General features: G+C 36.7%; 1 protein-coding gene across 2 annotated transcripts; it reads right to left on the bottom strand.

The window, feature by feature from the left end:
* Positions 1 to 1,552: 1,552 nt before the first annotated feature.
* Positions 1,553 to 9,347, bottom strand: LOC145686570 (proteasome assembly chaperone 4-like). 2 transcript variants are annotated; one of them, XM_081760009.1, is made up of 3 exons: positions 8,415 to 9,347; positions 5,591 to 5,683; positions 1,553 to 2,107 (listed from the first exon to the last, which is right to left on the bottom strand). In XM_081760009.1, the coding sequence occupies exons 1-3, from the start codon at positions 8,440 to 8,442 to the stop codon at positions 1,704 to 1,706; spliced, it is 525 nt and encodes a 174-aa protein (XP_081616135.1). In that variant the 5' UTR covers positions 8,443 to 9,347; the 3' UTR covers positions 1,553 to 1,703. The 2 variants fall into 2 exon arrangements, with proteins under 2 accessions (XP_081616135.1, XP_081616136.1); XM_081760010.1 differs by lacking the exon at positions 5,591 to 5,683 and having other exon boundaries at positions 8,415 to 8,989.
* Positions 9,348 to 14,571: the final 5,224 nt, after the last annotated feature.

A 14,571-nucleotide genomic window follows, 5' to 3' on the forward strand; every position in this document is an offset into this window, starting at 1 on the left:
TTTTTATGACCGGTATTCCCTTTATTGATAAATAGAGAGAAAACCGCCTTATAGCAAACCAATTCCTCTAGATGCAAATTCAACGATATACAAAGAGTGAAAAAAAAATGTATGACTGGAATGGGACTCGGACCCGGGAATGAACCGATTTCAAGACAGAAGGAATGGATGACTGTTCAGGGAGCAAACTGGGTAGTGTAGAGGTTATTGCTTTGGCACGGTATGCAGAAGATCCCAGTCCAGAAAAAGCAGTATGTACACTCATGTCCAAAATTATTGTCGCATATCTATCTATAACTGTCTTCTTGTAAGAATATAATTTGATAATGATTTTGCAGGGTACTTTTAATACTGATACTATGTGTATAATCGGAAAATGTATATTTGTAGTAAATTCCATAGGGAAAGAATTGTAAATACGAAAATTATGAGTAAAATAATATGTTGCTAAATGAATAAGAAAGTTTTATTTTCGTTTTATTGTTATTATTTACTACTCTTTTGACATGAAATTTTCCACATACGTGTCTTTGCCGATTATAAACATACTAACATTATAAGAAATACCGGACGAATTCGTTATCAAATTATATTCCTAGAACAGCATATTTATAGACATGCGACAATAATTTTGGACATGAGTGTACACATATGAAAGGATTTTAAATTTAATTCATAAAGTTCAAATTTGTTTGTCTGTACAAATGTACAGAATCAACCGTATTTAGAGGCGACTACGACTAGCGTCGTACTAAGAGTTTGACTTAACAGTATGTGTGATGCTAACTTCCGTATTTAGGAAAACATTGGCTACGTGTTTCCACGATTTATATCGAAAAACGGCCAGCAACAAGTTTTCCACAGGGTTGTGGTGCTATTTCGGAACGAGTTACGATTTCGAATATAAAGAAGTTTAGAATGCAGTTCAAATAAAATTTTCAGTATTAAATAACAGACCCTTACTATACTGTATACACCTGTATTTTATCATTTAAGAGAGATGCTTTACTTCATTTTCACTGAAATTAATTTCTGGTGTTATATATATATATTTAAAAAAGTCCATCTTACGTTGCTTCTCTTGTTTGGAGAACCCTGCAGGAAAGTCGTGGATGTATATTAACGTGATTCTCAACAAGAAAATTATATTCACTCATTAGTCAAGCTGTTAATACGATGCTAAGAACTACTTTGAAGAGAGCCTATCAAGTTTTGCCATTTTACTACAGATACCATGTTAAAGACTATTCATGAAAAAGTGGAATTATTTACATTCTACACTTATAATTACCAAGGTTAAGGGAACAAAAAGTACAAGCGCAATTTTGTTTCTTGGACTTACTTAAACCGCTTGCTGGCTGATCAAACCTTCACCATCTCCTGCGATGGAAGTTAAGACTGACATATCTGACCACTTTTTAACACAGTCTAGAACAAACTGATAATACTGAAAGACAAGTTCTAAACTCGTGCTTTGGAGATTTCTAACCACAGTAGAATTAGGCATATTGACATCTATGCTATGATTTTTAAAAAATGAGTTATCTCAGAATAAAAATTATGAAAAAGATCTTTATTTTTACGTAAATCAAGCAATTAAAACTGGAAGTAATACACAAATTAATGATTATATCTTGTAGATTAGCAACACTTAATTTTTTGTAACAGAAAATTTGAAAAATTCAACAAATCAGCGCGGCACATTAGAACTTTTCCGGACATACTGAGAGTTCTTCAAAGATTCGCTTCTCTACTTCCGCTTTATAAATTCTATCATCAGGTAGATTGTAGCTCACATATACTGGTTTCTTCAATCTTTTACATAACCTTGTTGCAATAGAGGATGATAATGCGTTAGAAAAAGGTCCCATTAAGCTAGTCACCAGTGGATCATTACCATAATTTGGTACCATGGACATAGACAAGTCTTCAAGCACTGGATTTTCACACGAACCTACCCACATATACACAGAGTTTTCCATTTTAATTACTTGAAAATACACGTCTGTTCCTGCAATCGTCATTCTAAAATCATGTACTTGCATAGTACATTCAGCAGGTTCAACCGTAGCCATCTTCTGTCGGTATGGTGAGGGCCTTAATCTACCTGAAATGAGAGCAAAATAACTTATGAAATATACTTACAGTTCATTCTTGCACTGTAACATATCTTTAATTGTTACTACGTAATTTCTACAAACGTTCAACAAAAAAAAAACAAAAAAAAAAAACCTAAGATGAGACATATACCAGTCGAAAATCTCACCGAGCTCAATAAAATATATAAACATTCAAGTAAAGTTTTTTATTTTATTTATTTTATTTTTTGTACAGTAAACTTCTGATCATCCGCGGAATTGGATGGCCTGGCAACCACAGACAACCTGCAGAATAACTGAAAAAAGACATATAACTGAAACAAGCAACATATAAATGCCTTTGAACAATTTTTACGGGAGTCTACACATCGAATTATGATTTAATAAACAACAGTTTTCTGTACTAAGAAGTTTATTGCTGTAATTAAAAAAAAAAAAAAACTGTCAACTGTTCTTTTTTCTTTTTTTCTTAAAACACTTCTTTATTTCCGATTGAAGTTCTCTTAAAGTTTTTCCAGGAACACGAACTTTGTGGCGCTCTCTCAAGAGGGCAATGCCATCGCAGACTGACCGCGCACTCTGTGGCGGTTTTGAAAAAGTTTTTCAAAATGTCTTAGGTGTAAAAAGCTAAGCGTTGCAATCTTGAAATCTTTGCATTAACACGGTGGAGTGTTGATCAGTAACACATGCGGATTTCTGAAACAACATCTATTTCAAAGTGATTTGTTTTCCCACTCCCTCTCCCGTTGTTGGGAAGGAGAACCGGAACCGGTATCTGGTTTCCAAGCATGTGGTGAAGAATAGGAAGACTGTGTGCGGTAAAAGTATACGAATGGCATGCGAATTGTTACGAACTTATGAGTCTTGTATTGTTCCTGTGCCACCGCCCTAACGAGGAGGAGAGTGAGTGAGTCCAGCATGCTGTGTCCTGTTCAGAGAATGGTGGTGACTTCAGAATTCTTTTCCATTGTAAAACTCTTTCTTCGATGCATAGTCTCTGATAAACATCGTTGCCCTGCGATGATGTACACCACAAAGTAGATGTTATTGGCAGTATTACTTATAAGAAAAACGAAATGAAATGAAATGAAACTTTAACGTCCCACGGTTATGCCGGTTAGGCTAATGGAGTCGGTGATAATGAGAAATGAGTGAAATGGTGGAATGAAGAAAGTGGGAGGAAACGGGAGAATCCCGAGAAAATCCACGAGCACGGTGTTTGTCCACCACAAAGTCCACACGGCGCGAGCTGGGATCGAACCATGGACTCCAATCACCGGAGGTGAACACTCTACCACTGAGCCACCGAGCCCCCTTATAAGAAAAACGAGTCATAAAAAGAACTTTCGATGCACATAGAATTATTGAATATGGAAACTAACACCAATATCTTCATCTTGCAATGTAAATCACATTACACAGAGTATCTACCTATATGTGCAATATAGGTATGCGCACCGAGACAAGATTTGTGGCTGTCTCGTTTTGAAAATGTGCTGTAAAAGTGATGTCTCTTTCGAAAAATGTATATTTCTCTATTGGAAGAGCCGTGTCTTGACTCGAATTTTGTCAGGAAAATCCTGTCTCGACTCGTCTCGTGCGCATCCCTAGTGCAATACTTACGTCAAGATGACAAGAATAGCAAAGGACCGAAATGCATGAAAGGTCCAAAGGCGTAGCCAGAAACTCGTCAAGGGGGGATTCACAAAGCATATTCTCTCTCTCTCTATCTATCTATATATATACCCAAACACTGTGGGGGTAAGACACCCCAGTCATCTCTATGGGAGTTACAGAGGAATGACAAGTAAAAATAAAGTATGTATGTGTATCTGTCTGTATGTATGTAGGGGAGACCGGAGTATTCACGAACACTCAAGCTTTGATTATAAATAATTCAATAATTCCTTTGTTTTTAGAGATAAAATATTAACATTTCTTGGTATAGAAAGCTTGGAGCTTTTCCTTTCTACTAAAATGCAGAGGAAAGTCAAAAGTAACATTTTTCAATAAATCAGTGAGATGTTTTAAAAATGTTCCTATGCTCGGGATTGCCCCAGTGGTCGGGGTAATCCCGAACATACTGTTTACTTTAAACTTTCCTTTACGAAAGAAGGGAAATGCATTAAAATACATTAAAATTATACTGTAATTTAGTATTTAAATCTTTAATAGGAATTATAATTACAAACATAACTCAAATTAATGAGAAACGTGTCCAGAGCTCATCATCTTTGAAATTATTACACATGAAAGTTAATAAATAATAGGCTAAACAAATGCAATCTTATGAAATAACGGTGCATTAAGGAAAATATTCATTAAAATGAAAACATTATTTTGAACTGTAGAAATCACAGATATACGCATTTATGTTTTCTTCCAAAGACAGTATTCTTTATTAGTCCAGTGTTGAAATGCGGTTAATAAGCTGAACAAAATTAGCTAAATGCTAATGAATGCTACTAGGCTAAATAAATTTGTAAAACACTCTGTGAATCATACACACAGAAAATTTGCAGCCTATGATGAAAGATCAGATATGCAAAATAGGGTTAGTGACTATGAAATAATGAAGTAATAATTCTAAAAATAATAAATATAGCAAACTATTCTAATTAACAAAGCTAATAACGCTTAATACCAAGACATGATGTATTTTCTAAACCAATTTCATTAACTTATTACATTTCAATAAGGAAAAACTATTTAAAAATTTTGATAATTTATTTCACACCATTGGGCAATCCCGAACACTCCAGGTAATGGTGAACATTCTGTCTGACTTTTCCCCATGAGGCGCCATTTTATTGTTAAAATTGAAACTAATTGTTGACTGCATACTGGCTAGTAAGATTACAAAGAACTAATGCTCAAATATAGGGAAATATATAGCCTTATCTGTAACAATATAGATAAGAGAAGAGCCAAGTTACGTTGCGCAGATTGTTGAATCAATTTCATAAGTGAATCGACAAACACAACAAAACGTCTTCCTGGTAATCCACTCAATTGACTGTTATCAAATTTATGCTACACTTGTCCAGGTCCCTGCGCTAGCATGCAGCAAAATCGTCTGTTTTCTTACAAGTTTCCTTCGGTGTAAACTTGGGTGTTCGGCATTACTTTAGTGTTCGAGAATACCCCGGTTTCTCCTATTCATTCTTTTCTTTCATGTAATGAGTGTTGAGCGTTCGTAATGTATTCTGGGTCTCTGCAATGCATGTTGCGTGGTACCATGGGGTCAACAATCTCTGGCAACATGCATTCCTTAAAAAATCTTGACAATTTTGGAACCATTACATTATTCCATAGATCTTCATTTCTCTCCACAACCTCAAGGTGCAATGGTGTGGCCTCATCAATATAGACAACGAGGTAACACTTACTGATCTCTTAAATGTTTAACTGTCCTTGGATCTGGTAATAACAATCATTGTTCCGTTTTAGCCTCAAGCTACCCTCATCGGAGATCTCTAATAGGAACAAACCTTTCCTCCGTCTTATTTCTTCTTTCATATTTTTGCCTCTAAGGGAAGGAAGACATTTTACCTCCACTAGGGCATTCTCTTCTACAATGAAGCCTGAAGAATACAAAAATAGAATAAAGAGTTAAGCACAGATTTATACGAATTGTAAATCATGTATGTGTTACAAGCAGCACTTTCGCAGTTATAAAAATAGCTGATTGGACAAGTTTTGTGAACGTGTAATTTCTAATTACTAATTACTTACTTTCCCCTAGTACAGTAGAGCGGCTGAATAGGCTTTGATAAGAATGTAAAGAGATGCCCATCCTCTCTACGACATCCTCGCCCTCACACGATATTATAACCACCACAACCAAATATATCGGCAGTTTGGAGTTACCTCTGTCGTACCTTGCGGTTTTTCTTTGCCCTCCTCCTAACCTCCGCTCCCACCCCCCACCAACACAAATTTTGGAGCTATATCATTGATATGAAACGTAATCCCGTGAAGGAAGATAGACAGCGGCGAAAGAATTCGTTGCGCTGAACGAAAAGTTGTCTGACAGGCGAGTGCTTCCTGTCGAGCCACGGTGAGAGAGAAAATATTCTCTGAGCAACTTCAGGTACATTCGTATGCCACGAAAAACGCCGAACACCATGAGTAGATGACTTACTGATTCACAAATATGATGGCCACAAAAAGAAAGAAAAAAAATGCCGCGAACCTAGTGTCGGTCGTGGTTTTGGAGAACGGAAGGGGCATAACATTGTGTCTAACAACAAGCTTTCCAATGTATTGTTTTGTATGAATATGTTAAATTAATGTTTGATATAGGAGGAAAAGTTAACTAGAAAACTTTATGTAAAGTCTATATTATTATGTAAAAGGTACCCATATTTGGTCTATACGGTATAATCTATAAGAGAAAAATGTACTGTTGCAAAATCAGCCAATAACTATCTATAACCCAAGTTCATGAAAAGAGTAAAGGAAAAGAAACAAAACCATTTAGATAATTTGTTAAGAAGGAACTGGCCACAAGAGACATGTCACGTGGATAATGCATATATAAACCAGGAATCTCCAGAAAGTGAGGCTGCTTCTGACCTGGTCAGTAGTGCGTAGTAAAGCAAGATGAGGTCCCTGCTGCAAGTATGACTTTGTTTTTCTCTAGTGGCTGGCCGAATTAATCTGGAAATTTGCAGAAAGGAAATGAGGATATTTTCAATGAATGGTTTCATAAGCTTACCAGAAGTGTTAGAACAGGAGAGCTGAAGCTCTCAACTGTGATCGCCACTGTCTTTTATACACAGTAGCTCCCCAGTTGCATCACGATTCTGGGTGGGCACCGTTCTAGGCCATCTCGCTTTGGCAGAGCCAGGAATCGAACCTGGGATTCCACGACCAGCAGTCAGAGACGGTAACCACTAGATATATATATGGTAAAGTGTGTGTCCTCCCGAAGCTGGATAATGCCCCCCTTCGCCCTGAGGAAGAGGCCTAAATTCAACACTGTTCTCACTACGTCTGGGAAAGTAGCCTACACGCATAAAGTATAAAATAACAAATATGAAATGCATTAATAGGGAAGACAAATCATAGACAATAAACGGCTCCAATATTTGCAAAGAATTGTAAGATCCGATTAGGGCCGCTGCATGTTTATCATCATATAAAAATAATTGCAAGAAGTCAGAAAATTTACCATCAGGATTTGCTCCCACGAAACCATGTTGATCAATAATTAGTCCTCTTTTTTTATTGTCCTTCCCTTTTCATATGCAAGCCTTTGAAGAGCCACATCTTCGTTATTTTTGCCATATTCAATAGCTGTCGTCCAAATATTTCTTTTTGTAAAGTATTTGCTTTACAAGTGTGTGGCATGGCGTACTATCTTTTCGCTTCATCACTTTTCCAAACATCGAGGCAGTGAGTCTGTTACGCCAATGTTGCTCATATATCAAATTTCCATGCTGTCCTCTGGATGAAAATTCGATTGCTGCTCTCTCCTCGGCAGTAATCTAAAATACAATGATAAGAGTACTGTGTTTTATATGCACATACAAGTAGACCTTGTGTACAAAGTGTAACACTGAGTAATTTGCATAATTTGAGAAAGGAAAATACAAGAAGGAAGGGTCGGTCCTGGAAGGAAGGCCTTTGTCTCTTGTTCGAAATTCCCTCTGAGGGGGTCGCCGCCACTCTCGCACATGCACAAAGATATAAATAAATAGAAACAAGAAAAATAAACCCTGAATAAATCCTAGTAAAACCCACTGAAATCTGGCAAAATCTGAATGAAAACAAATAGCAACAAAGCTCGTAGTCTATTTTTTCTTTTATCTTCTTGAAAAGGAAGGAATTGAACATGATATGAAGTAATCTGGACTATCTCCTGTTGCTTGAATGAAAACTCAGAATTATGCAATATTGGCGGCCAAAACAACGCAGATATCAAATATATGCATATTGAGAGATAGAGGTCAGCGCCAGAACGCGAGTGTGGTACCCGAGGATCCTGGGATCGATCCCAGAGGCCGCCCAACCTGTCATCAGTTTTCATGATATTTTGGCCATTTCTTTTCGCAAGGAAATTGCAGATCCATATAAATATTTCTATTATTTCTATTTCTATTATTATTATTATTATTATTATTATTATTATTATCTGCTGCAGGTGAATAATGGACATTTTTTAAAAACGCTACAACTTGAAAGAAAACTGCGTTCTTACGCGTCCTGAAGCAAGGCAATTTCAGGAAATTAATTTGTACTCAAACAAAACAGTGTTGATACTTCTACCACTACAACTACTAATAATAGACGCAGTAATGGATTACTTACTGTAAATGAAGAGAGTTCCCCTTCGCATGCCGTATGAAGAGATGGCGGTGATATTGGTGGCTTCTCTGCATTTGGCCCCTAGTTTTTGTCATTCTCCGGCTGTAACCCCAGTTTTCTTCTAACTCTCCGTGATGTGGATTTAGACTGCTGGTCTCTAGTGGCTTTTCTCTTCTTCATGAAATTTTGGAAATACGTCCCAGGACTCTTTTTTGTTGCGGATTCCCATGGACTGTAATGCAACATGGCATTTTTTTGGTAAGCTAGTCCAGCAATATAGCCCTGCGTTGAAATGAACCTCTTTTTGCTAAATTCAATCTCTTTCCTGCATTGAACTTGCACAGTAAGCTCATAAACAGTTCGGCTCTATTAGTAGTTTCATTTGGCACCAATCTATCAGCTTTGCGCACTATTTGCTTCACCGCTGCCATGATATGGTAATACAGACCAGATGCTTCGAGAGCAGGCAACCTATCAATGTCTTCTTTCTCATTTTTACAGAAATATTCTTTACATTTCTCGTGCCTTCCAAAAACATGCGTTGGATTATTTTTAAATCATCACGGAGTTCTTCAACAGTATGGTTATTTTTTGCGTTGTAGGTGATGGCTCCTCGAGCAGCTGCCGTTAAACGAGGTACTCGTGTAATTCCTGACACAATGATTGGCGCACTCCACTTTGGTTACATAGCGCCCGTACGGAACTCTTTCAATAATTCTTGCATGAACACTTGAGTCCCCATCCGTAACGAACGCCATGCATTTCTTCGCTCCTTTGGAAAGCTTCAACTATAATGTCAGCTTCCATTGACGAGGAAGATGAAGACCAATTTTTGTAGCATTTGTGATTGCTTGGCTGTTTTTTCTTAGATTCAGCTGAAGCGCACACTGAACAATATTTGTTCATTATTCCAACAAATAACAGTTGCTTCGTCGTTTGCCCAACAACGCATGCCTGAAATATAAAAATTAGTTTTCCTATAGACCCTATATTGGAAATATTTTACAATATATAAAGCACAATATTACTCTTCATTACAATTTAACACAAATGTCTAAAAGAAGAAGAGAAAGTATAAAGAACAGAATGTGTGCGGTTATACACATATTTCTTGGTTTAAAATTATGTGAAACATATTTCACCATTTTTTTTTGGGGGGGGGAGTTATAATACTCCTTTTAGCACAGGGCTACAGAAGACACATAATTCTTTTAAAATGCCAAACGACTGTCATTTTGGTTTGTTGGGCCATGCTGATTCTCACATTTAACTCAGATATTGTACACACTCACTTTTGTGCCAAGTTTGGTTCCGGTCGGTTAAAAAATGTGGAAATTACGATTTTTAAAAAGTTCCATCCGTTGTCCAATATATATGTAGCGTGTGCAGGAAAAACAGTATGTTTTTCAGAACATGCTCTTTTTCCCTCTTGGACATATAGTGATGCACATATACTATAATTTTCAAGACTTGATTATTCAATTCAGGTTTAGAATTAACTTACAAAAATTGGACCAAAGTAGGGAACCAGTTATAGATATCAAACATCGATTTATCTCATTTTGGAGAATTTCTAACATATTCGTTTTCCTCCGTACGCGAGATGTATGCAACTAAATCTTACGCCAAATTTGGTTCTAACCCGTTAAAAATTACGGCAGTTATCTAGTTATAAAAAAGCGATATATATCGACCCTCTCAAGAAGGTGGTATCTACTTGGAAAAAAAATCCTGAGAAAATACACATATTCAAGACAAGTAAATATACCTTTTGGCACACTGCAATAGCAGATAGATTTCTCAGAAAATTTTAAACAGACGCTATTTTGAAAGTTTCTCGTCAGATAGGTTGTATTTCTTAAAATAGTCTGACCGGTGTGAGAATTACTAGGGACGAAGGAGGGGGGAGTCTCCCTGTGCAGGATTAGTTAACTTCCATAAGTTTGAATTTCTCAATGTTAATTTTCTCGGATGTGCACTTTATCTCCTTTGTAAAATGTCCTCGCACACTGAGTCTGGCATGAAGTGACTATGTACGTAATACTGGCCCGTTTTATCGATGTCCCGTAAAATTAGGCCTACAGGAAGTCAGTCACATATATTTTTCATTGTTTTGTCAAATGCACTGACAACAGTTACACATTGATGTTTTCTTTCTTCCTAATGTTACTCATATTCAGTTATTTCCTTCACATCTTCCTATTGCGCAGGGACAATCTAAAATGTCCCTTATAAATAAACAATAAAAATTAGTTACAGAAATTATTCTGCAAAACTGGATATCATGTTTTTCTTTGAAAATCTTTATAGGACAGATAAATAATAATAATAATAATAATAATAATAATAATAATAATAATAATAATTTTATTATTATTATTATTATTATTATTATTATTATTATTATTATTATTATTATTATTATTATTATTATTATGTCCGTGTCTCAAAAGCCCGTGTAGGTAGTAAAGCTTTCCGCGTAAATCTGACGCGTTCACTGAGAAAATAGCTCACACTTTACTTTTCAATGTAATGCCGAAGACGGAATCGTTTATCTGACCGCGTCGCAGGGCCCAACAGAAACTAGACAACAGGTCTCTGCTCTTAGATTTACCTCGTGGCAGATGTTTTGACTTCATCGTTTGGCGAGGATCATATTTCTCCTAAAAATACACAACAAAGAAACCTTTCCTTGAAAGTTACAATGTCAGTGAATAGCTTGTCAAGAGGTCAGAAATCTTCCACCCCAAAAGAGAAGACGCCCTCTTCACCTAGTTGAGGAAGGACACCTCCTCAGCAGGTAATAGTTTGTGACGTCACAGCATTTATTCCGGGGTTGAAAACAATTTCTTTGTGTCTAACTAGGCCAGAAAAGGAGCTTTCTGTCAGTATTTGTTGAGTGCTGCATATTGAGCAAAGCCTTAGCTAAAACTTTTACTTGAGTGAGGCTGTTTTTATTTGCGTAAAAACCAGCCGAACACTTGTTTCTCCATATCAATGAAATGTTTATACCTATATTATTATTATTATTGACTTCTCTCTAATGGACCTCACATGGATACATTGGTATTAAAAGAACTAGGAAAGAAACGAAAACTACTCTGAAACTGGTATGCAATAAAAGTCATATAATTCTTAACTTTGCAACCTACAGCAGCATGGTGAAAATATTTGGTATTATGGTTCCATATTACAGCTCTAATGAGCACAGAGAAAAAAATTATGGTTCTTGTTACACACATACGGTACCATAGTATGGTGGGAACAATAATAATTCTTATAATATACAAGTTTGCTATCACAAGAATTTTCGCACTAGAAGATGATAGTACCGTATATTTGTAGCACGAATCATAATTTCTTTCTTCGTTCTCATATAAAGCTGTAATATCAAACTATAATACCACATATTTTCGCCAGTACTAGCGTTTTTGTTAATAATCAGAGTTTCATAATTTATTGCTAATTTAAAAATTGCTCCGAATATTGATGGGTGGGAATTACATCTCCGGAAGTAGTTACGGATTACGTCTTCAGAAGTACAAATTCTTACTTATAGGTAACTCTCTTCGCGTCAGTTGCATAATAAATAGGATATGTAGAGTCTATATGAAGTGGTAATAACCACTGTTGTCCAGTTTTGTGAAACTCACGATAATAAACAATGGCATAAATGGAATTAGAAAAATACAGAATTTAGACTAACAAGGCAGGGTACCCAGGTGTAACACGCCGATTCTGATAAGATTGCACAGACATAAAGAACATCGAAAAAGAAGCGACACGTATTTTTTTTATATCGGCCAACAATCACATTGAAAGGGTCAAATAGGGGCATAAAAATGGGGTCAAAATGAGATTATGTGGAATATAGCGAGAACGAGAAGAGATATCGAAGAAGTTTAAATGTACGAAATACTACCCATAGTCGACGCAATTCAATGAGGTAGAATGCACCCATGAGAAGAGAGCAGACCATCCGAAAATGGACCAATCACGTGTACAACATTGTCACAATGTGTTACGGAAATGAGCGAAAAGGATGATAAGGAGCAGGAAGAAAGAAGAAACGAAAACAGAAAATAAGTGTTTTTGCTTTGGGTGCATACATCACCTATATGCGAAAAAAACGCAGATTTATCTCAATGCACGAAGATGGGATAACACGCAGGAAGGATGCAAAAGCCGTTCATATAGACAGCCAGCAAGACAGTACTGCGCGGTGGGTTGCATATATCGCGTAATGAGAACAACGATGAGATGGATGTTGGAAACGAAAATTTGTGTAGGCAGTAGTAACACAAAAACAAAATTGTTACTATTACTGCTATGTTGAACGCGTATTTTCGTAGTGATATAATGTTGATACTCATGTGTGGTACTGATATTACTATTGCTGTTTATCTTACGTATGTGGGTGGACCACCTGCTATTACGTTCTACTGTGCTATGAATTTTTGTTCTCATTACCCGATATATGCAACCCACTGCGCAGTACTGTCTCGCTGGCTGTCTGTATGAACGGCGTTGACATTCTTCCTGCGTGTTATCCCATCTTCGTGCATTGAGATAAATCTGCCTTTTTTTCGCATATGGGTGATGTATGCACCCAAAGCAAAAACACGCATTTTCTGTTTTCGTTTCTTCTTTCTTCCTGCTCCTAATCACCCTTTTCGCTCATTTCCGTAACACATTATGACAATGTTATACACGTGATTGGTCCATTTTCGGATGTTCTGCTCTCTTCTCATGGGTGCATTCTACCTCATTGAATTGCGTCGACTACCCCGGTACATCAATTAAGGCGTACGACTCGGTTAGGAGAGAAACATTATACAACGTTCTTACAGAACTTGGAATACCGAGTGAGCTAATTAAATTAATTAAGATATGTTTAAATGAATTCCAAAGTAAAGTCCGGGTAAGAAAATTTTTGTCCACGAGCTTTCACGTCGAAAATGGCCTGAAACAAGGAGATGCGTCGTCGCCATTATTATTTAACTTTGTGCTGGAATACGCCATAAGGAAAACCAAAGATAGCAACCAGGGCCTAGAGTTGAACGGTATTCACCAGGTTATGGCATATGTTGATGATGTAAATTTAATAGGGGATGATAGGAGAACAGTAGAAAGAAATGCAGAGATCTTATTAAACGCTTGTAGGGACATGAGTTTAGAAGTAAATGCAGAGAAAACTAAATACATGAAAGTGCGTTGGGACCGTATTACGGCAAATTGTGGATGCGTTAAAATATTAAATAATACTTTTGATAAAGTGGATACTTTCAAATATTTAGGATCGATATTAACAGACGAAAATTATATTCACAAAGAAATTAAATGTCGACTAAAAGCAGGGAATTCGTGTTACTATTCGATTCAAAATCTCTTGTCGTCGCGAATTCTGCCGAAGAATTTGAAGCTTAAAATATAGAAAACGATAATCATGCCTGTTGTTCTGTATGGTTGCGAAACATGGTCGCTTACTCTGAGAAAAGAACATAGACTGAAAGTATTTGAGAATAAGATCCTGAGAAGAATATTCGGACCCAAGAGGAACGGGAATGGGGAAACTTCATAACGAGGAATTACATAATTTATACGGTTTACCCAACATTGTTAGGGTCGTCAAGTCTAGGAGGCTTAGGTGGGCAGGTCATGTAGCTAGAATGGAAGAAAGTAGAAACGCTTTCAAACTTGACTGGAAGACCAATCGGAAAACGACCATTAGGAAGACCTAGGCGCAAATGGGAGGACAATATTAAGATGGATCTCGCAGAGATAGGAATACAAAGTAGAAACTGGATTCAATTAGCTAAGGATAGAAGTCAGTGGAGAGCTTTTGTGAACGCGGCATTGAACCTTCGGGTTCCATAGGCCATAGAGTTAGTTAGTTATGGGTAGTATTTCTTACATTTAAACTTTTCCGATATCTCTTCTCGTTCTCGCTATATTCCACATAATCTCATTTTGATCCCATTTTATACCCCTATTTGACCCTTTCAATGTGCTTGTTGGCCGATATTAAAAAAATACGTGTCGCTTCTTTTCCAATGTTCTTTATGTCTGTGCAATCTTATCAGAATCGGTGTGTTACACCTGGGTACTAGGGATACGCACGAGACAAGATTGAATGCTGTCTTGTCTCGAAAATGTGCTT

Source organism: Thermobia domestica, chromosome 5, assembly GCF_964235325.1.
Source record: "Thermobia domestica chromosome 5, izTheDome1.hap1.1, whole genome shotgun sequence".
Taxonomy (NCBI): Eukaryota; Metazoa; Arthropoda; class Insecta; order Zygentoma; family Lepismatidae; genus Thermobia; species Thermobia domestica.